Raw genomic sequence first — 22,575 nt, forward strand, 5'->3', positions numbered from 1 at the left:
TCAGCTTATTTTGTGTCATCCCCTCATTTTCTGCGGTCCCCTCACTCCCATTCATTTTATCGCTCAGTCTCAAACTGGTTATAACCTTTTATTGAACCTCTCTGGGTTATCAGTAAGGCAGGATATAATTTTACAACACATGTCAGAATCTTTTGGGCTTAAGATTCTGAATTTTTCACCTTTGCTTAGAATGATAACAACTTCTGTGAAGAAAGAACTGTTACGTGGTTAAGTCCCCTGTGAATGTAATGCACGCTTTAAAACAAAGTGGCCTATAAATATTTAACATCATGGAAACGATAACTACTTTCAGTCTGAAACATACTAACCTTTTCTTTTGTTATCGTTATACTAATTTCACTATTAATTAAATGAGTGAATATATGTAAAACTTTGAGAACAGTACCTACACCACATAAAAGTAATGAAAGTGCTATATAATTATTGTTATACCATTATTATTAACCCAGAGACTCTTGGAAATGATATGTGAATTAGCTCCATTTTTCCAATTAAACATTATATTATATCCAATAAGATACATATCAGAAGGGCGCCTGAGTGGCTCAGTGAGTTAAGCCACTACCTTCAGCTCAGGTCATGATCTCAGGGTCCTGGGATCGAGTCCCGCATCAGGCTCTCTGCTCGGCGGGGAGCCTGCTTCCCTCTCTCTCTCTGCCTGCCTCTCCATCTACTCGTAATTTCTCTCTGTCAAATAAATAAATAAAATCTTTAAAAAAAAAAAAAGATACATATCAGAAAATATATATATATATTTTTTTAAGATTTTATTTATTTATTTGAGAGACGGACAGAGATAGAGAGCATGAGAGGGGAGAAGATCAGAGAGAGAAGCAGACTCCCCATGGAGCTGGGAGCCCAAGGCAGGACTCGATCCCAGAACTCTGGGACCAAGACCCAAACCGAAGGCGGTTGCTTAACCAACTGAGCCACCCAGGCACCCATCAGGAAATATATTCTTAATAAAGAGAAACAGATAAAGACAACCTGGGGACCTTGAACACCTGTGCCTCTGAGAAATGCTGACTCTCACTTCATGAAGATTCCCTTGTATTTGGTTCAAAGGGCCTAAAAGGCCCAACTGGTGGCCAGCGGTGCTAACAGAAATGAATTACCATGCAAGGGTATCATTACCATTACTACTAAGTCCTCCATGCCCAGACTCAAAGAGGCATGAATAGGGCCTAAAAGACTATACCAGTTTCGGGGCGCCTGGGTGGCTCGGTGGGTTAAAGCCTCTGCCTTCAACTCAGGTCATGATCCCAGGGTCCTGGGATCGAGCCCTGCATCGGGCTCTCTGCTCAGCAGGGAGCCTGCTTCCTCCTCTCTCTCTGCCTGCTTCTCTGCCTACTTGTGATCTCTGTCTGTCAAATAAATAAATAAAAATCTTTAAAAAAAAAAAAAAAGACTATACCAGTTTCTGGGTATGTAGGGTTTAGGTTAACGATGGGCAGTGATAAGAGAAACAGTTCTTGGTCACCCAACTTCTCTGGTACTTCTTAGCATCACGGATGAGCCCTAGAAACTACGGTGGGTGAAAAGTGTCAGAGGTGCCCCAAGAAAGGCAGAATCTTGAAGGCACTACAAAGAGGGTGGGTTCCGAGGCTGGAGCCCACCAAATATTTTTCACAAACTTCCTTTATTTTGAGGATGATTATTTATCCACCCACTAAAAAACAATTTTTTTTCTTCATCCATAGGATAAAATGCATTTAAAAAGTCATAATATTCAAAAAAAAGAATCAAGTAAATAAAAAATGCTAACCCAGAAGGCAGAATATCAAACAACCATAAACAATAGTAGAGCAATATTTTATTTAGAGAAATTTTTTTTTTTTAGATTTTTACTTATTTACTTGAGAGAGAGAGAGAGAGAGCACTTGTGCACGCGTGCACGAGAGTGGGGAGGGTCAGAGGGAGATGGAGACTCCCTGCTGAGCAGGGAGCCTGAAATGGGACTGGATCCTGGGACTCCAGGATCACGACCTGAGCAGAAAACAGTCACTAGCCACACCAAGGCGTCACACCAAGGCATCCCTAGAGGATTATTTAAAGAGCAAAATGTTCACAATGTATGAATTACAAAGTGAGGTTAGCCTTTACACATTTCATCTTCATTTTGTAAAACTATGTGTTTTCTGTTTTGTGTATGTGTATGTGTGGGTAACTAGTCAAATAAATACAAAGCTAGATAGATAAATACGAGTTAGACATGTACTTGTTAGATATATACAAAGATTACTAATGGCCAGTGAGATTACTAACAATTTCTATTTTCTCCTTTGTGCTTTTCTATATTTTCTACATTTTCCATGATAAACACTATTCATTACTTTTATAAGCAGAAAAAAAGTAAAAAACATTTTTTTAAAAGGAATATAGCCTTTAACTCTTCCCTCAGAACTAAACTTTAAGAGAAATAGCAAAACGATCCAAAGGAAATAAACCACCAAATCTGTAAAAGCAAAATTAGGTCAAGTCAATCAAATATAATGTCACTTTCTGTCCATGTCATACTAATCACTCACCGGCTATCTCGGTCCCACAGGAGTATCCGTATGTGATTGATGATAGATGGTTGACCTAGCTTAATCTCAATGCCAGAACGGCAGTCATCATCAATTGGGTGCCTAGAAAATCCATGATCCAAATCGTAGTTTTGAGTATCGCCGTCTAATAAGGCAGACTTCAGTTCCCCTTTTACAACCTGGGCTCCATACTTCATGGTTGCAATATTTTCTTCTGGGACTACAGTTAAAAACAGAAAAAGCAAGGTCAATGGTTACTTGGTAAATTATTCTATACTGTGAGAAAAAGGACAAAATTCCAGCATTCTAGTTGATTCTACTATATGTATTTCATTTAAAAATGTCTCTGATAGAGGATGTGGAATGTCTGTGAGGATTAAGATACCATCCACAGTTTAAATTTAATGACACCACCAAAGCCACAGAGTGCCTGAGAGTAATGTTACTGAGAAAAAGCTGGTAATACTAGGGGGAAAAAAAAAAAGCCATGTACTAGGACAAACAAATCAGCTCTGAGTTCACTCTATTAGCAGCTTTATTTTTTTTTAAAGATTTTATTTATTTATTTGGCAGAGAGAAAGAGAGAGCACAAGTAAGCAGAGAGGCAGACAGAGGGAGAGAAAGAAGCAGGCTCTCCACTGAGCAAGGAGCCTGATGTGGGGCTCGATCCCAGGACTTGGGAGTCATGACCCGAGTGAAAGGCAGCTGCTTAACCGACTAAGCCACCGAGGCGAGGCGCCCCGATTAGTAGCTTTAATTTAATATCTACTAGACAAAACTGGCATATAAGATGACCTGTACCCGCCATCTGGACTGACCGCAACATATAAAAACAAAACAGACAGACCAGATACCTGATTAAACATTCCAATATAGCAGAGCTGCTGGACATGGACTATACACGGACATGCTAAAGTAATTAATCTAGCGAAAAAACAATAATATATGTAAAAGAAGGTGTATATTTACTTCACTTGAGCATTTTAAAAATGAAAATTCAGGGGCACCTAGGTGGCTCAGTCGTTAAGTGTCTGCCTTTGGCCCAGGTCATGATCCCAGAGTCCTGGAATTGAGCCCCACATCGGGCTCCCTGCTCAGCGGGAAGCCTGCTTCTCCCTCTCCCATTCTCCCTGCTTGTGTTCCCTCTCTCGCTCTCTCTCTGTCAAATAAATAAATAAAATCTTTAAAAAAAAAAAAAAAGAAAAGAAAATTCAGCCAGTCATCAAAATTAGTATTACATAATTAATATATATACAATATAATTAAAATAAATAACAAAAATTATATATAAATATAACTATATATAAGTAAAATATAATACAATAATTATTTATAATATATATTTATTATAAATATTATAATATATAAACATTTTATATATTATATAATTATGTATTTGTTATAAATATTTTATTTATATATTATAATATTCATAATACATAATAAGTATATATTATACAAAAATAATAATTAACAATATATGATATACTTATATAAATAATAAATAAATAATAAAAATAAATAAATAATAATTAACATATATATACAATATAATAATTATATAATTAATCCCTTCCCCTCTTCCACACTGTAAGTGTCAGTTGTTTCTGGAACTCTGAAGTTCTCTATGCAAAGCTTGCCTCACAGATCTACAGCCTGCCTTCTAGGTTCCAACGTTCTAAGTGACACTCTCCATGAGAGACAGGAGGCAGCAAAAACAAGCAGTGAAGAGCTTGAGCTTCAGATCAGAGTTCAAACAGTGATCATGCCTCTAACCAGGCCAACCACTTTGGGGAAGTTATCCTCTCTGAACCTCAGTCTCTTAAGAGGGCAATACCTAGTCCGGGGTGTTTTTGTTTATTTGTTGGAAGGATTAAATAAGATGCACACAGTAAGCTCTCAAAAAGTTATCAGAATTATTATGAAGCATATACTAAACAACACACAATAAGAGAACTAAGCAAGTTTACAGACTATAAATAAATGCTGAATTCTCACAGCACATACACATCTTGGCTATGTGATTTAAATAGGGAAAGTGTGAGCTATAATTAGGCTCTTAGGGAAAGGGAGTAAATAATTCATCACTGCATATTTCTTCAAAAATGTGGGTGTTTGGGTTTTTTTTTTTTTAATGTGGGTTTTAATAAAAAAAATTTTCAGGGATGCCTGAGTGGCTCAGTCGTTAAGTGTCTGACTCCAGCTTTTAGCTCAGGTCATGATCTCAGGGTTGTGAGATTGAGCCCCACGTCAGGCTCCTCGCTGGGCATGGAGCCTGCTTAGGATTCTCTCTCACTCTCTCCCCCTTCCGCCCCCCTGATCACACACACTCTCTGTCTCTTACAAAAGAAAAAATTAATTGAAAACATTTTTTGGATGCAGCCAGGTAAAGAGAATGATTCCAAAAGATGACAATAAATGCAGCTGACAAATGGGGGCTAGGGTAGGTCTATTTAACTCACAAAAGGGTAAGGCAACTCAGGAAAAAAAAAAAAAAAAATGAAACCTAGTCATGTTCAACCTCTTTTGTGCTTATGTGATACAGGTTTATAACTTCCTGAGTTCTATTAGTTCATGGTACTCATACATATTCTTCATTATGCATTTCTCATTTATTTAACAAACCTTATTAATTCATTTGACTCACTCCTCACAACCCTTTGAGTGAAATACTATTACATGTCCATTTCACAGATGGGGAAGTAGGTGCAGAGAAAGGACGGATGGACCTTGGTGCCTAAGGTCACATAGCCGGTCAGTAACAGAGCTGTGATTAGAACCCAGCAGTCTGCCTCCAGGAGCCCTGTCTGGCACCTCCATCATAAGGGTTTTGGAAGAGAAGACCATATTTACTCCTCTCCCTCTAATCCCCTCCCTAAAAGGTCTCCTGAGACTCAGAGGGAAAAAACGGAGTCTGATACAGTGTAAAAACAGAGTTGGATTTAAAGTGAGAAGACCTAAGTCTGAGACCCTGGCTTTACCGCACACTGCCTCTGCCTGAGGCCACTCAGTCTCTGAATCTGCATCTGTTTTCTCATCTGCAAATAATACTGTATCCAATCCACCCTCTGTGTTACTGTAAAGATCAGACTACAGAAAATACATGCTACAATGTCCTGGAAATATAAAACATTCAGTTAAAAAACACTTATGGAGGATTCAATCTGTATCAGGTACCGCGGGAATACCTCAGAGAATGAGACAGATGGACCCTGCCCTCCTGATGTCTCCAATCTAGAGATGAAGCACTTCATAAAGCAAGCAAACAGGAACTCCCAACTGACACTTTATAGTGTCAGTAATATGCAACCCTTGGTAAAAAGAGATCTCTGTTCCCTTGCTGCTCGGTATAAAATGTGAGGGTCTAAAGTCTGTCACTGCTGACCACTGGAACCACCTCCACCAGTTCTGACACCACTAGTCAAGACCACACCAAAAAAGGGGGAACTCAAGCTTTCAGACTTATAAAGTGCTGCTAACCTTTGATTTTCTCTAAACATAAGCAGGCTTGGAAGAACACACAGGCACAGGGATTTCAAGTGAGTGTAACTGAAAGTCTAAAATGGAAATGAAATTGCTACCCCAAGCCTAAAGTCTTCTTTTGAAGTTTATCTCAAGAGCACTTGAGAACTTTTCTAACTATTCTTGATACAGATTCCCCCAAAAGTATCTTTTACTTTAAAATGGGAAACACTCACACAAGTGGAAATTCTCTCATAGTGACTATAATCTGAGTATCTCGTGGGATAAAAATACAACTCCAAGTATTTGTGCGTATGTGTGTAGCGCACACACATGCATATACAAAACCTATAGTTAAATTTAAGAAGAATTTAAGGAAAAAAAGTGATCATGAGAAAACTCAAGTCATAATAAAATAACTCAAACCATAAATATTCTTACTGCCTGTATTGGGGCTCAGAGAAAAAGAGCTCAGAAAAAAAGAGCTCTCAAAAAATACAGGGTGTTAGGGATTAAGCAACCAAGCAGATAACCATACTTTTCTTTGCATATGTAATTTTGGATGAATTTTACAAATATGAAAAAAAAATTAAGCTCTAAAGTTCCATAGTTGGGCAGAAACAAGCCATTATTCGAAAGAAAAGCTACAGAGAAATGGAGTAGGACCGGCCGCTAGCAACACAGTGCCAAAATCTGATGCCAGGTTAGTTACCTTGTGTTTTCCTTTGATTGCGTTATGTTTTTAATCATCCTATGTTGAACTTTCTATTACATCGAGGCTGAGACAGTTGTCCACTCCTGATGGGTCATTTGGAGCCACACCTGGTTATCTGCCCACTGCCATCTCTTTACCTACTTCTGCACCCCAAATCACCTTGTACTCCTCAATCTGACTTCCCTGGAAGATGTGTGGCTCGGCCCATCCAACAAGTGTAGCATTACAAAGGGCTTTCTTGACAACCCCTGTCTTCCCTAACTCTTCCCATTATCTCCACTCTCTGCAGGCCTCCTTTCCACATTTGACAGTACTCGTGCTCAAACATGCCAAACACAAAACACCAACAGAAAATAACCCAGGCAGGAGACTCTGTCGGAGAGCACTGGCCTTGTGAGTCAGATCAGCACTTTGGTTCCAGCTCAGGCTTCGATTCCACTCAGTAACTTTAGGTGAGTTACTTATAAAGATCACAGAATAAAAGCTTCTAAGAGCTGAATGGGACTTCATCCTATATATTTAAAGAAAAAAAAATTTCTAAGCTGCCTTCTGTGTGCCGGACTATGCTGGACTCACCCTCCAGCAGCTCATCATCTCATACAGACAAGTGTGTATCAAACATAAAACGCCTCCACAGAGGAATGCTCACAAGGGATTCTTTGTGAACCCCCTAGTTTACTGACAAAGATACTTTCAACCATAGCTGGGAGGAGAAATAACATATATGTCAAAGAGTTTTAAAAATATTAAAGTTTCAGGGGTGCCTGCATGCCTCAGTGGGTTGAGCAGCTGACTCTTGGTTTTGGGTCAGGTCAGCCTCACATCAGGCTCCATGCTCAGCGGGGAGTCTGCTTGAGACTCTCTCTCTCCCTCTGCTTCTCCCCCTGCTTGTACTCTCTGTGTGTGTGTCTCTCTCTCAAACAAATAAATAACCTCTTAAAAAAAAGAAACCTTGAGAATGGAAGCTGTGATATGCTCCCTGCTATAAACATGAAGAAACAATATTGTCCTCTTTCCCAGAGTCTAAAATCTGAGACACACAAAACAAAGTATAACTCAGCCTGAACAGAAAAAGCACTAACTTTCAAGGCAGAAATACCTCCATAGTTAAGATAAAACTAAGCATTAAGGGACCAGCAAGTTGTTCAAATACCTACGGAAAAAAAATAATTTCATTAAAGTTAATTCCTTCCCCCATGTGTGTGTACAAAACTACTCAAAACCACCTTCCCAGAAAGACTAACCATCACTGGTGAGTTAAAACATCCTTTGGATCCTTTTTTTTTTTTAAGGGGGGAAAAATTGTAATTTGGTTAAAATCCTCAGGATACGCAGCTCTAAGAGTTGAACCTTCCAGTAACCAATAATAATAAACTCAAAGAAAAAGCATTAATATCTGTGGTGTCCCTAATCCAGAATAGAACCTCTCCACAGTTCATGAAAAGTCCCAAAGACACAGAAGCTACACACAAGGGATAACAAAAAAATAAAACAAATTTGGTCAACAGTTTCAAAATAAGCAAAACTACCTCTCCCGGAACAATCCAGGAAGACTTCTGAAATTTCAGACGAAGTATTCCTAACAGAGAAGAAATGTGATAAAAGAAATTAATGGTATATCTGGATAACATTTACTTAGAGAATAACTAATGTATCTTTTTAGGAGCTGACAGGAAAGTGCTCTGCATCCTTAGTTGATATTGTGGATTTTACTACCCACATAGTTAAAAAGTCAGAAAACCAGCCTACTATTTAATCATTTCTCAAGTTCAGAAGTGAGATAAAAGATTCTCAGACATTTATATAATCTCTTCCTTGAGATCCCACTGGATTATGCCAAGATGAATAATTTAACATTTATGAGTAATAATTACAGTGAATATGTCATTCCAGAACTAAGTGTGCCTCAGCTGGTTGAGTACTCCCTTTCATGGTAATCTCCTGGCTTTATTATAACCCAGGTCTGACACCTCCAGTGACCAGCTGGTCAATTCTAAGCTACCATTAACTAAATGAAGTTTCCAAAGCACCTCCTCACTCCTGAAAAAAATGTCCCAAGCTTATTCCTACAATGAATCCAGTTGTAGGGCCCTATCAACACCTCAAATCAAAGATAGGGCAGGAATGGAGAAAAGGAAACTTATATGAGCAGATCTGACAATGAGGATTCAGAAATTCCAAAATTCTATTACTCATCTTGTTACCTCCCCCGCTTCCATCCTCCCACCTAGGACCACTCTTTAGCACCTCCAATCTCTTCCCAGACCTCTCTTGAGCTATTCCCTCTAGCTGCCATACTATTTCTCTACTGCCTTTCACCCCAGTTCACACTGGATGGTCAACATATTGTATTCACTGTCGTTTCAAACCCATGCCTAATTCCCCATTTAGCCAAGCTCCTGCTCAGACTACTCACCAACCGACTACAACTTACATCCCAAAGTTTTCTCTCAATCCTCATTCTTCTGACTTCCCAGCACCATTAAATAGCAGTGACTATCCTCTCTGCATAAAAGTTCTCTTCTCTGCTGGCTTCTATAACCCTACCCTGTTTTTTCTCTACCTCTCTAATTCTTCTTTCTCTAGCCTCAGGCCCCTGTCTACAGGTTTTCTCCAAATCTCAGACTTTGTGCTTTTTTTCCTTCTCTACACTCTAGTCCAGGACTCAACTCTTTATTCACCAGCTCTGACTGCTTCCTAAATGCCAGTAACATGCTTCCACTGCTACTCCTATGTGTTTATTCATCAAATGTTTGCTATATGCTATATGCCATCTTAAATGTTGAGGATACAAAGATCAACAAACCTTACAAAGATCATCTCTGCCTTCAAGGATCAACGATAAGTTAACAAAAATGTTGAAAACAACATAATCAATGTGGTAATTCCTACACAGACATACAGCGAGGAGGAAGAACACAAATAATGGTAATATAACAATGGTTTCCTAGATTGAATTTCCAGATATAATTTGCACAAATTATTTCAACTAATTCTCATAACAGTACTAGGAAATACAGGGCTAACAGTAAAATTCCTATGTAACTTAAAGCCAGGTCATACAATTAATAAGTAATTCATTCGGGATTTGAAGTTAAACTTTTCTGGCTCCAAAACCAATACTTTCTCTTCTGGCCCCAATGAAAAGAAATCTAAATCTGATGAGTCAGGAGAGAAATCCAGACTAAAGCACCTATTTAAGATGAATCAGTATTGAAGACAATGTAAGAACATGGCCAAGGAAAAGATCACTCAGAGAAATGACTAACATGGGACAGAACTTGGTACTTAGATGTTCCAGAAACCCCCAAATTCGATAAGTCTAAAATCAAGCTCAGCATCTTCAAAGAACTACTAAATTTCTTTAGTTCTAAGACATATTTTTTCAAATTTTAACATTCCTGAAATTGGGATATAGATATTACAGTGTGTCATGGTTTAACTGGCAGTACTCTTTTATTTCTTAGTGGCACACAAAACAATGGCACCTTAGAACTTCTGGTTTCTTAGATTTGATAAAATAAGGTAACTTCCTCCTAAACTTAATCCTCAAATTAATATCCCTTAAGTCACCAAGATCAAATTTTTTAGAATAATATCTCCTTTATACATACTTACGTTCCCTCTTTCCTACAGCCACTTCAGTTTACAGTTGTATCAACCTCGTGCAGGTCAAATACCCTCCTTGCTGGTCTCCCTGAACCAATTCTCTATTCCAGATGAGCAAGTACAGTACCTAGGATCAAACTTTTTAAAACCATCATCATACTCATGCATCTCTCCCTCTCGCTGCTCGTTGGGCATAAGCAAAAATCCCAAGCTAGTTTGACAGACTTCCATGATTTTGGCAGAGCTGACCTTTACAGACATTGTTGTTAATCGATGTGAGCCTTCTGCTCTAGTCCACCTCTTCTATTCCCGGTCTCTCAAATGCTGTACTTTGTCTGTCAAACGTAACCACTCCTCCCCTCGGAAAACAATCCACCCTGATGCCAGTCATAATATCCAAGGTCAGGATTCACCTCAGGCTTCAAAATCTCCATGAAATCTCCTTTAATCCTTCTAAGCCATATCCTCTTCCAACATTCACAACATGTACTCACTTTCAACATGGCCTTAACTTTTCATGGGAATATATGTCTTATATCCACAAAGATATTAAAAGGATCAAAGGTGGAGATTATATTTTGCAGTTACACAGCATAACGTAGCAGTTCATTACACAGCCTAACTACACAGGTCTGCCTCTCCACTCTGCATCTGTCTGTGTGACATTGGGCAAGTTACTTAACCTCTCTGTACAATGGAGACAATAATAGTACCTACTTCAAAAGGCTATTGTAAGAATTAAATGACCATGTAGAACTGTTACTGATAATAAAAGCACTTCATAAGCACTTCAGAATTGCTATTATTTTTCTTAAAAAGAACAATCACGTAAGTGTTGAAAATAGCTATTACGACTATTTAGAATCTCTATGTTCACAGTACCTCAAATAATAATACATACAGAGCACATACTCAGTGCTGATTTGAGGGAGGAAGGCAGGAAAGGTCTTAGCAAAAGAAGACACTTTTCAGGAAAGTGTCTATTTCTGATATTCTAGGGAACAGCTAAAGAAATTTGTCCAGGAATGGCAAGAAATACCTATTTTGGAATCTACAAAGGCTCCACAATCTCTGGGGGAATTAAGAGGAGAACAAGAGAAAGCAAAACTATATGTTCTTAGACCCACACTTACCACGTACACCTGCAACTACAGTTTTGTAACTCATCTTATAGCTGAGACTGTCAGACAAGGGAGAAAACATCTGCAGGAGATGAGGATAAACAGATACTCACTGAGCATGCCTCTGTAATTGAGGTCCATATCCCGGCTCTCTGATCGAACTTTAATAGCATCCAGAATGGCATCGGGAGACAACAGTCCTGAAGGCCTCACAACGTTCAGAAGTTCAGTGAGGCTCATCAGAGGCAAACGCACAGCCTGCATGATTTCAGCATGATTCTCCTTTGAATTGTGCTTACACCAATTTAACAAGGCTAGGAAAATATCTTTCTCGGGAGCTGCAAATGAATCTCTTAATACGATGTTTAAAAGTGCTGTCTGAAAAGGATAAAAAAAAATTCCAGTCATTATGGAGTTCAGCCCTATGTATGATCAATCAGCAAAACCTCACAGAACTGCAAGGATCACTTCTATCTCAACAACTCTCTTCGACCATCTTCTTTCTTTAATCTTTGTGCCATGTGCTCTCTTGCCCATCACGGCTCCGTGAGCAGCCATGGGCATCCTGTACCACTACATCAAATGTCTAGCCTTTCCCACACATCTGCACCTATCTTCAATAAAACAAGAAGAAAAATGGCAACATGAGGAACTGTCATTCCATGCAGGCTCTCCAGGAGAGCTCACATTTATAGGCCAGTAAGATGGATCTGACATTTAAAATTCGAAATCTTGTGTTCTACAGTATTACTGCACTCTTATAGTTCTAGTTTTCAGATTTCCAGACTGACCTCCAGCAAACCTCAAAGACCCTTGCCTCCAAAAAATTAAGTAGGATAGTAAAAAACATATGGGCCAAAATACGTAGCTTTTCAAATATGTACCATTTGAAATATTCAGGTCCTTGGAGGAACATAAAAAGGGAAAGGAGAGACCAGGGCTCAGAGACAGATTTGAGCAAAACAGTCTATTTTTTTGAACCAGCAAAAAAACACAAAAAACAAAAAACAGTGGACTTAAAACATCCAAGGACACCTCAGATCTCCTTTATGAATTTTCCCTCTCACAATAAGGAATTATCAGTTGTACCTCTCTTTTGGAGAGATACAAAACCAAAAATAGTAGGCAATACCACAAAGGAACCTATCTGACAGGCATCACTTGGAAAACACCCACCCTGCATAGAACCTACCAGAAGAATCTTAAAAAAAGGAAAAACAGGAATTTGCCTCTCTCTTATATGATCTACAGAGAGTCTCAGTAGCCAGAGGCGGGCGGCTAGACAGACGACCTCTTCCAGACCGACAGTTCCTAATCTTTTATTCTTAGTCTATGGCTCTCTTCCGGCTGCACAGATCTAAATAACACGATGCATGCCTGCAGAGTACTTGTAGACGATGACACACCTTAGAAAGGGAGAGGAAGCCTTCACTGGAGAGCACCTCCTGAGCATTTCTGTCCATAAACATGCAGCACATGCAAGTTAACTTGGGAAGTGAGTAGAGGCTGGCAACATCAAAAGTCATGCAGACATTCTGAATGTTAAGTATGGTACAGAGATACTCAGAGGTAGAATCCTCCAGCTCTGGAAATCCATATTTATGAGCCAGGCTCAGAAAGTCCAGCAACACCTCCTCCTTCTCATCTGTCAATGTTGCCCGCCCAGTGTAGATGTATTTAAGCAGCATGGTGAATGCTTCTGCGGTGGTGTCTTGGAGAGGGATTTCTGCTTCGGGCTGAGATTCTCGCATCCCACCATACAGTAATGCTCTGCATGTCAGAGAACAATACATAAGGAAGACCTCAGATAAGATTTGCTACAATATTATGAAATCACGGTTATCAGCATTATGCAAACATAAATTTGTTTAATGACTCAAAGATTCAGGTAAAGAAATGCATAGTAATCATTTTAAATAGTTCTCTAAAGGAAGAGAAATGATTTATAAACTATTTTGGATTAATTCTATAAACAATTGGACTAATGAAATATCCTGAGACCTCAAATATGTAATAAGCATTCATTAAGTAGAAAGATGAAAGCGCTCTTTTGAAAGGAACAGCGAAATCCATATAAACAGATTAAAGGTCAATAAGCTCTTTAAGAAGTAAAACTCTGTAGGAAAAGATATAATCAGATAAAAACAATTATACCCAATCAGGTGCCATTCTCCCCTGTTAGACTGGCAGAAATTAAAAATCCTGTTAACTATGCAGTACTACAAAAGCAAAGGAATAACGGGTTTTCTCATGCACTGCTCTGAGCCTATAAATAGGCACTCGTTTGTGGAAAGTAATTTAAGTAATTCCTATTCAAATCTAAAATGGGCATACCCTTCAACTCAGTAATCTGTTAGGACTCAATTCTAGAGAAAATAATACAGCAAAGTAAAGATACATGTATAAGAATATATAGTAAAACAATGGAGGGATGCCTGGGTGGCTCAGTGGGTTAAGTGTCTGTCTTTGGCTCATGTCATGATCCCAGGGTGCTGGGACTCAGTCCCAGCTGAGCTCCTTGCTCAGCAGGGAGCCTGTTTCTCCCTCTGCCTTCCACCCCCCCCCCCCCCCCGCTTGTCCACATGTTCTCTCTCTGACAAGTAAATAAAATCTTAAAAAAAAAAAAAAAAAGAAAAGAAAAGAAACAATGGAAACGCTAAAAAAAAATCTTAAATGTCTATCAACAGAAACAGAATTTTAAAAACTGGTACATACTTCTGTGCAGCTATTACAGAGATAAACGAGATTGATGTATACAGTCTTCAAAAGATATCCAGGATATAGTATGTAAGTCAAGTTGCATACCCAGATGTGTTGATGGGAAAAAGTATATACCACATATTTATGTGTGTATGCACATAGATATATAGATGTATCTAATTACATTGAGAAAAATTGGGGGAAATTCATCTTACACTGTTAACAGAGGGTGTCTCTGGGGAATGGGATTAGATGGCTGGGAGGGAAGGACTTCCATTTGTTAGTTCATAAATTAAAAATAAAATTGGGAATGGGATTATGGGTGATTTGACTTCTTTTTTTCTGTCTTTCAGTATTTTTCAGATTAAAAAAAATTCTATTATTGCTTATCTGCTCATCTAAAAACTGAAAACCAGATAGCCCAATCGGGTAATGAATTTGAATTTCTATCTCTACTACTGTAGGAGAAATAATATGAACCAATTAAACCTCTAATCCATCAGGAAAGAAAGGAGGAGGACAAAGGAGGAGTACATAAAAAGAAGAGTTGGGGCACCTGGGTGGCTCAGTGGGTTAAGCCTCTGCCTTCGGCTCAGGTTATTATCTCAGGGTTCTGGGATCGAGCCCCGCATCGGGCTCTCTGCTCAGCAGGGAGCCTGCTTCCTCCTCTCTCTCTGCCTGCCTCTCTGCCTACTTGTGATCTCTCTCTGTCAAATAAATAAATAAAATCTTAAAAAAAAATTAAAAAAAAAAAAGAAAAAGAAGAGTTGAAGTAAGAAAGAAAATATGCAAAAGTGAAAACAAGAGGAAAAGGAGGCCAAAAGAGGCTCCCCTTGCTCCTAAAATTCTCAGAGTAAGACTAGCATTTCAAGGGTTCCCTCCATGTCTGTTGGAATTCCTCCCACCCTCCTCCAGGTTTTGGCATTCTTGATGGCCTCAGGGAAATAGTTGAAACTCCAGGCAAAGATTTACAAATATTCTGAGCATATTTCTTTACTGGGTTATTACTACACCTGAAAACACCCTTGAAGGTTTTCATTAATCCAGAGAGTATCCCACCACGACCTTAAAATTATTGGACTAAAGAATACTTTCCTAGGGAGATCTCACCAAGGCTTACTCCCACTGCAGTATGAGCTATGGTATTCGCCTAAATTCTCAATGTTTTAAAAGTGGTTTTGATGAGGCTTCCTTGGAACACTAAATATGAACTCTCAACCTGTGAAAAATTCCCTCGTGGACAGTTAGTGTGTCCTCATCTGCGAATTGATAGGCTCTATGACAACAATTAGGGAGGCTTCTCCTAATGTTCCTTTGTATATGAACGTGTCAGCAATGAGAATATAAAATATCATTACCAATGACTCTGAGTTGAGCCTAGTGAGCCATGATATACTATAAATGTTCAATATCCACAAAGAGACACCAAGAACAAGTTCAGTAAGGGAGTATATTCCATTCACTCAATATGATCTTTAAATTTCTAAAAGCATGTAAGTTTCTTTTGAGAATATACTGATCGTCTAAAAAATATCCACACACATTGTCTTGAATTCTTATGGAAGAGGGAAGATATATAATGTTAACAAATATTAAACATAAAGCTGAAAAGTTCTGACTAAAACACTTTAACAATAAAGAGTGGACCAGTAAGAAAAGAGAAACACAAAAGGAAAAGTGTGCAGAGGACAAAGGCAGTTACTAATATGACCAGACCAAGGCAGGCTGTCTGGATGGAGCTAACCACTAGCAGGAGTGTAGGAGAGGGTCAGCGAGAACTCTCAAAAGATGCTCCTGGCTTCGCCTACTGTGGCATTTTATATGTGCAAGATGGGAGGTTCTAAAAATGTTTAAAATGTACTCAAAGAGTTCGAATTGTACATATTTCCAAGAGCCTCACCTCAATACAATGTGTGTGACTCCAGATACTGTTTTATTGACTTAATTCTGGTTGTGAAAATCTGACTGTAGTTTTCACTAGAAGGTAAGTGTAATTTTCTCTAAGCCACTGGCATCTCAGGTTTTAGGTATGAGTCTCCCAAGTCAATCCATGATTTTTAGATAAGGACTCTATGGATTTACCAAAGATAATTTATCACTCAGTTAATAATTCAGTAATGATTTCCTTTTAACAAATATCAGGTAAAACGTAGAGTAATTAGAGCTTAGCTTAACATTCATAACTCTTGAACAGTTAGAAGTCTGAGTGACAAACAAGGGCAGGATTTTTTTTTTACATTAGCACATAAAGACTGCTTAGTTTTAGTTATATTTGCTTAGTTTTAAAACTAAATTTCAATAAATAAATAAATAAAACTGAATCTCAGTAAATACTTAAATTCCCTTTAATTTCGGGTTGCCATCACTCCTCGGCTTTTTGGCTAAGATCAAGAGTAATCCAGGGTTGCCAAACTGCCTATTTCAGAGATAGATGTGTTGGGTTACCTACAGGTCCTGGGCCTCAGTGGTCTGAAACTAAGAGGTATACATGTTCGTTAGCAAGTCCAGAGGTCGGTCCATTTATACAGTAAGAAGCCGAATTGCCAGTCAATCAGCTTAAGTTCCATTAGTCATGAGCTGTGAGGAAAGGTGAGGGCCGCAAAGACTCAGCCTGAGAAATATTCCTGACACCCTGAAAACAATGGTTGATGTGGAACATTCAAGCGTGGGAAGGCTTCTCACCCTCTAATTCTCAGGTGGCTCCTGAAGGAAAAGGTGATTTAAACAACAACAACAAAAATGTAACAAAAAAGTCTGTAAAGAGGGAATTCCTGTAGAGGTTGAACTCGAAGATTTAAATTGTTATGCTTTGTTACATTATTTTTCATAGAGGAGAAAAATACCAGTGTTTTCCACAAGTGACTTGAATCTTCCAAAAATAATATACACTTACCGAAAATATTGGCACCTCGCTGCTAAAATTACCCTGTGGGCAGGAAAACGTTTCTTTTCCACAACGAATGTGACGTCGCCATATTCCTCCCCAATCAGCAAGGCACCAATATGTTCAGATAAAATGTGCACATGATCAATTTCCCCCACTGCAGTAAAGGGGCGAAGAGGGTGGCTGTTACTCATTTTGTAGAACAGGTGATAGTCGTTGATCTAGGATATAAAGAAGGGGTAAGAATTAGTGGAAGGAGGGAAGTACACTTAGAAAATCACATACCATAAACAGAGCTAAGTAGGAATTTGAAGGACTTTAAAACAAATAGCATGAGAGAGATTGCATCAGGACTCCCATCTTTATCAACCAATTTATTCTCAGAAGTAATTCAGCCTGACTCATGAACTCCAATCCCTTCAGTGTCTTATCATAATAGGCAAACAAAAATCCCAGCTCTTCTAACACAAACAACACTTGGAGCCATTATATTCTAGAAAACTGTGCCAGTTACAGGTCCCGTATTTCTTGGTACCTCAAGAAAAGAAAAACCAACAACTGGAACTCCTCTGTAGCTACAGATCTACTTAATGAGGTTGGGTATAACTATACTCAGGAGGAGAGTCATCTGGGCATAGATCTAGACCTAAGTCATAAGCAGAATAAACTAAGTCATCAGATTCCAAATACCTTCAGAGGCTTTCATCTGAAAATACCTTAAATATTTTCTAAAAAATAATCTTCTAGAGTCACAAAAATAGCCTGACATTTATTAATGAAATCTTTACCCCCCTGAAAATAAAGAATAACTCCGATATTTTTCTTTAAACTGTAACTTCTAATTCAAACTCACAGCTCTGCTTGTGTTTACCACTACATCATTGCATTTAATCTCATTTACAGGCATTTATTTGCTTTTGTATGCAATGCTTTTCTACAGATGTAACTAAAAATCGAAAGATGATTAACAGCCTTATATGTTAGAAAGGGGAGCTATGTCCCTTGAAAGCTAAAAGTGTTTATATTCTTCAATCTCTCCAGTATTTGCAGGTTCTGTTTTTTCAGGGGTAAGTAACCCAGCAAGCAGGTAAGAGTCTTCACAGGCATTCAAGTGCCCCAGGTAAAGACATAGCTGACCGCTCAGAGGGGTGCCAGCTACCCCTCTACTGCTAACCATCTACTGCACCAGAGACCAGGGGAAATGAGACAGATGTGCCTTCTTCACTAGACCTCCACACCTTCTTCAACTGTCCACTTGGACCAGGATTAAAGGTTAAACCACTCTTACTCTGTAAATGTCCATATCTAGATCCATTATTAGTAAGGTGCACAAAACATTTCTCTATCCCCAGAAACTGCAGTAAAAATCCTTGCGGTACAGGTTCCCCAAATCCTTGCTATTCCATGTCCACCCTCAACAGAGAGCAACAGCAAGGACTGTGACACAGAGGGAGATGGAGCATGAGTTAGGCAAGACGACACCCACTCCAGGTAAGTGGACAAGCTCCCGGCCCCCTAGATTAGGAGCATCAAAGGGATAGCAGCATACTCCCTTAACGGCCAAGATAAATCCCTCTTCAACTACAATTTTCACTTGAAAGCCTTAAAAAACACAAATCATCTCCAGTCACCTATAAATGAAAGATCAAACTCAGCTTAAGAGGACCTATTTAGGGGGCGCCTGGGTGGCTCAGTGGGCTGATGCCTCTGCCTTCAGCTCGGGTCGTGATCTCGGGGTCCTGGGATCGAGCCCCGCATCGGGTTCTCTGCTCGGTAGGGAGGCTGCTTCCTCCTCTCTCTCTGCCTGCCTCTCTGCCTACTTGGATCTCTGTCTGTCAAATAAATAAATAAAATCTTTAAAAAAAAAAAGAGGATCTATTTAGGAGTGTCAGCAAATAATGCATGATTAAATTATTTGATGCGTGATACAAGAGTCTAATAAAGAAGTTGGCAAACTTTCTGCAAAGGGTCAGATAAATATTTTAGGCTTTACAGACTATATGGTCTCTCTTTAGACCAGTGGACCAAAACCAGCCATTGACAATAAGTAAATGAATGAGCATGGCTATTTTCCAATAAAACTATTTGCTGAAAAGGGATGGATTTAACCCTCAAGATTATAGTTTGCCAAACCCCACTCTAACATATGATCACAGATTGGCTATACTCTAGATAAAGGATCAGACTGTTTCCGGTTTTTGTTTTTGTTTCTGGATGGATTACCCAACTGATGTCCAAAATAATATGGTCATTTCCTGTGTCAGCCATGAAATTCTGAAATCTACTGGTGCCTGACTTCAAAACCTCAGTACTCTTCAATGAACTGTCACGTTACTATCCCATATTTCAGTGATGGTGCATGGCTCTAAACAAAACAGAATCTTTCCCTGCCTGAACAAATGCATTGCACATACCCAGCGAATATATTCTCTGGCATAATAATCACTTATACTTTTACCCAGGTCATAAGTGAGATGAAACGACTCTTGATGAGAAAAGATTGATTTCTGGTTAATGAGCTTAAAGATAAATTTATGATTCTTCAAATGATACATAATAAACATCAATAGTATATATACACAAATATCCACCTTAATAGGTTCTCCAGATCTGTATTTCTTAATACACACAACTTCATTTCACTAAATTTACATTTTAATCACGCTTTTCCAACTGAAGATATAAAGTGAATATTGCCAGGTATAGAAAACAGCCACTTACTATGGAATAAATATAATTTTATTGGCATATAGTAATAATTTTAATTAGAGCAGTGACACTCAATGAGCTACACACATTGGAATCACATGGGGAGCTTTAAAAATGGGGCAGAAAAAGATGCTTGTACCACACATCAGAAATTGTGACTTAGTTGTCCTAGAATATGGAATCACTCTTCTGAAGTGATTCTAACACGCTAAAAAGGAGCCACTGATTTAGACTGCTGTTGTAGTCACATACCTTACTCAGATACACAAATACAAACACAAAAAAATCCACTGAGAAAATTCATTGAGGATTTGATTCCATTTTGAATCTCATTGCAAAGAGGCAACTGGTGCCCACAAAATTACTAAGGCCACAGATCATAAGCAGAAAATATTTGAAAATATTTTTGTCCGATGCCATAGCTTCACTACAAATAGTTTGGGTCCACCCACCTGTATTTTAAAAAGCGTGTTTTAATTCAATTTTAAAACAAAATTAAATTAAGATGTTTAAAGGAAAAATAAAAAGCATGTTTCAGAAACATATCAATAAAGTTAATTTTTTAAAGCTCTAACTTTAATTTGATAAATAAAATTGGAAAAAATTTTAAAGTTCATAGTGTACAACTGTTTATTGACTTGTTTCTTAAGCTTTATAACTCATTCTACCACTGTCAACATATGTGATCTCTGACAAATTTTCTAACTTCCATGAGATTGTTTCCATACCTGTAAGGACACAGTTATTGACTTTTTAAAAATTTATATAACTCTGCCACTGCCTTCTAATATCACTGTTTTGGCCTGACCTATGAAATGAAGTCTCGTGACTCAGCATATGATTGTGACCGCGATTTATTACAGCCAAAGAATACAAAACAAAATTAGTAAAGGTTTTGAAAAAACACATGGGGCAAAATCTGAGAACCTGACATAAGACGCCAAGGGTCCTCCTTCAGTGGAATTACAAGTGATGTGCTTCATTCCCCCATCAACAACTTGTGACAAAACATGTTAAATGTTACCAAGCAAGAAGCTTGTTGGAGACTCAAAGCCTTGGCTATTTATAATGGAGGCTGTTCCAATAGGTAGCCCCTATCTGGCATGTATCCAAATTCCAGACTCCCAAAAGGAAAGTTGTGTTCAACATAAACCACAGTGTTTGCACAAACTGCTTAAGTGAGCCGCTCTTATCAGCTGATGGCAGGAACCCTTCTAAACTCTAAGTCTCCACCTAGACACCAGTCAAGGGCCAACCTTGAAAGCAGAGCTTCCTAGAGATAGCAGTTCAGTCCTGCTATGTTAGCCATTTTCTGGATGGTTCCAGAAACAATCAGAGGCCTAACAATGTCAGCAAAAGCACTGCAAATAAGGAGTCTAAAAGCCTATCTGATGTACTTATTTAATCTCTGGTTTGGAATGCTGAGAGGTATACTAAGAAAATGCCTACTCTACCCATCCAAAAGTATTCATGATCCCTAACCTCCCATTATGCTCAATCCAAATAGTTTTAGGGACGGGTTTCTTCAAAATTTCAACGATAGATAATTCCAATGTTATTTAAACAATCCCTGTGCATATGGGAAGTAGTTTTCTGCTACTTCTTATAAAGCCAATTTAACCCGACAGGAAGATGCCCATACCCACACACTAAAAAACAAGCATAAATAACAAAAATCCTAAGTAAAATATTGGAAAACAGAATTAAGCAGAAGGATTTATGGCAAAGTGGGTCAATTCCAAGAAGAACAGATGAATATTAGGAAAAATAAGTCATTGAATTAAAACATCAAAGTGGAACAAATCATAAAATCATAATATAATTAGCCCAATAAAAGCTAAAATATCCTTTTTTTCTTTTTTTTTTTTTAAAGATTTTATTTATTTATCTGAGAGAGAGAATGTGTGTGTAAGATACAGCATGAGCACGGCTCTGAGAGGAGAGGGCAGAGGGAGAAAGAAGCAGACTCCCCACTGAGCAGGGAGCGGGAAGCAGGGCTTGATCCCATATGAAGAAAATGCCAGGATCCTGGCAGCACCACGTGAGCAAAGGCAGTTGCTTAACCAACTGAGCCACCCAGGCACTACGCTAAAATATCTTTTTAAACAATCACTACTAAGTTTATTTTTTTAAAAAGTTCTGACTGAATAGGAATAAAAGGAGACTGACTTTTATTAGGATACTAATACTTCCTTAACTTGATACATACATATACATATATACATAGCCTAACTGTAACAGATATAAGCATTTGGTTAATAATAAAACACTAGAAACAGTCCCAGAAAAGTTCAGAAATAAGACAAGGAGGTCTACTCTTATCACTATTAGCATTTCTCAGAAACAAAAGACAATGCGGTTAATTGAACCAAGTTAAAAGTAAATGGATTAGAAAACGAAGAGGCAAAATAATTATTTGCAGATAATCTGATTGTCCATATGCAAAATCCATGTGAATCAACTGAAAAAATTCAGAGAGAAAATAAAGGAAGTTCAGTAAGGTGGTCTCATAAAATTATTATATGAAAATATACAGTATCCTTCCATGCCAAAAACCAAAAGCTGGAAAATATGAAGAAAATGACCTGCAATTTATAATTGCAAAACACATCTAATACTTAGGAATAAACTCATAAACTCATAGAACTCATGGAATAAAACCAAAGTCCATTGAAGAATTTAAAAGAAATATATTAAGAGACATACATTGCTTGGACACAGAAAAATCCACTGTTTAAAGAGATTAGCCATCCCTCAATCACCATACAAAAAAAGCGTATTCGATATTTTATTGTACTTTAAATGTTCTGAAGCTTCAAAGTTCAA

At 38.2% G+C, this 22,575-nt stretch overlaps 1 protein-coding gene across 1 annotated transcript in view; it reads right to left on the bottom strand.

Moving 5' to 3' along the window:
• BTBD9 (BTB domain containing 9) overlaps window positions 1-22,575 on the bottom strand; it is a 415,294-nt gene that overhangs the window by 356,430 nt on the left and 36,289 nt on the right. The window contains exons 2-5 of the mRNA XM_082732274.1: window positions 17,050-17,261; window positions 12,863-13,226; window positions 11,570-11,834; window positions 2,550-2,769 (exon numbers count right to left, since the gene is read on the bottom strand). Coding sequence (XP_082588400.1) covers window positions 2,550-2,769; window positions 11,570-11,834; window positions 12,863-13,226; window positions 17,050-17,234 — 1,034 coding nt within the window. The 5' untranslated portion in view covers window positions 17,235-17,261. The remainder of the gene's footprint in view (window positions 1-2,549; window positions 2,770-11,569; window positions 11,835-12,862; window positions 13,227-17,049; window positions 17,262-22,575) is intronic.

This window comes from Mustela nivalis (genome assembly GCF_964662115.1).
Source record: "Mustela nivalis genome assembly, chromosome: 5".
Classification (NCBI taxonomy): domain Eukaryota; kingdom Metazoa; phylum Chordata; class Mammalia; order Carnivora; family Mustelidae; genus Mustela; species Mustela nivalis.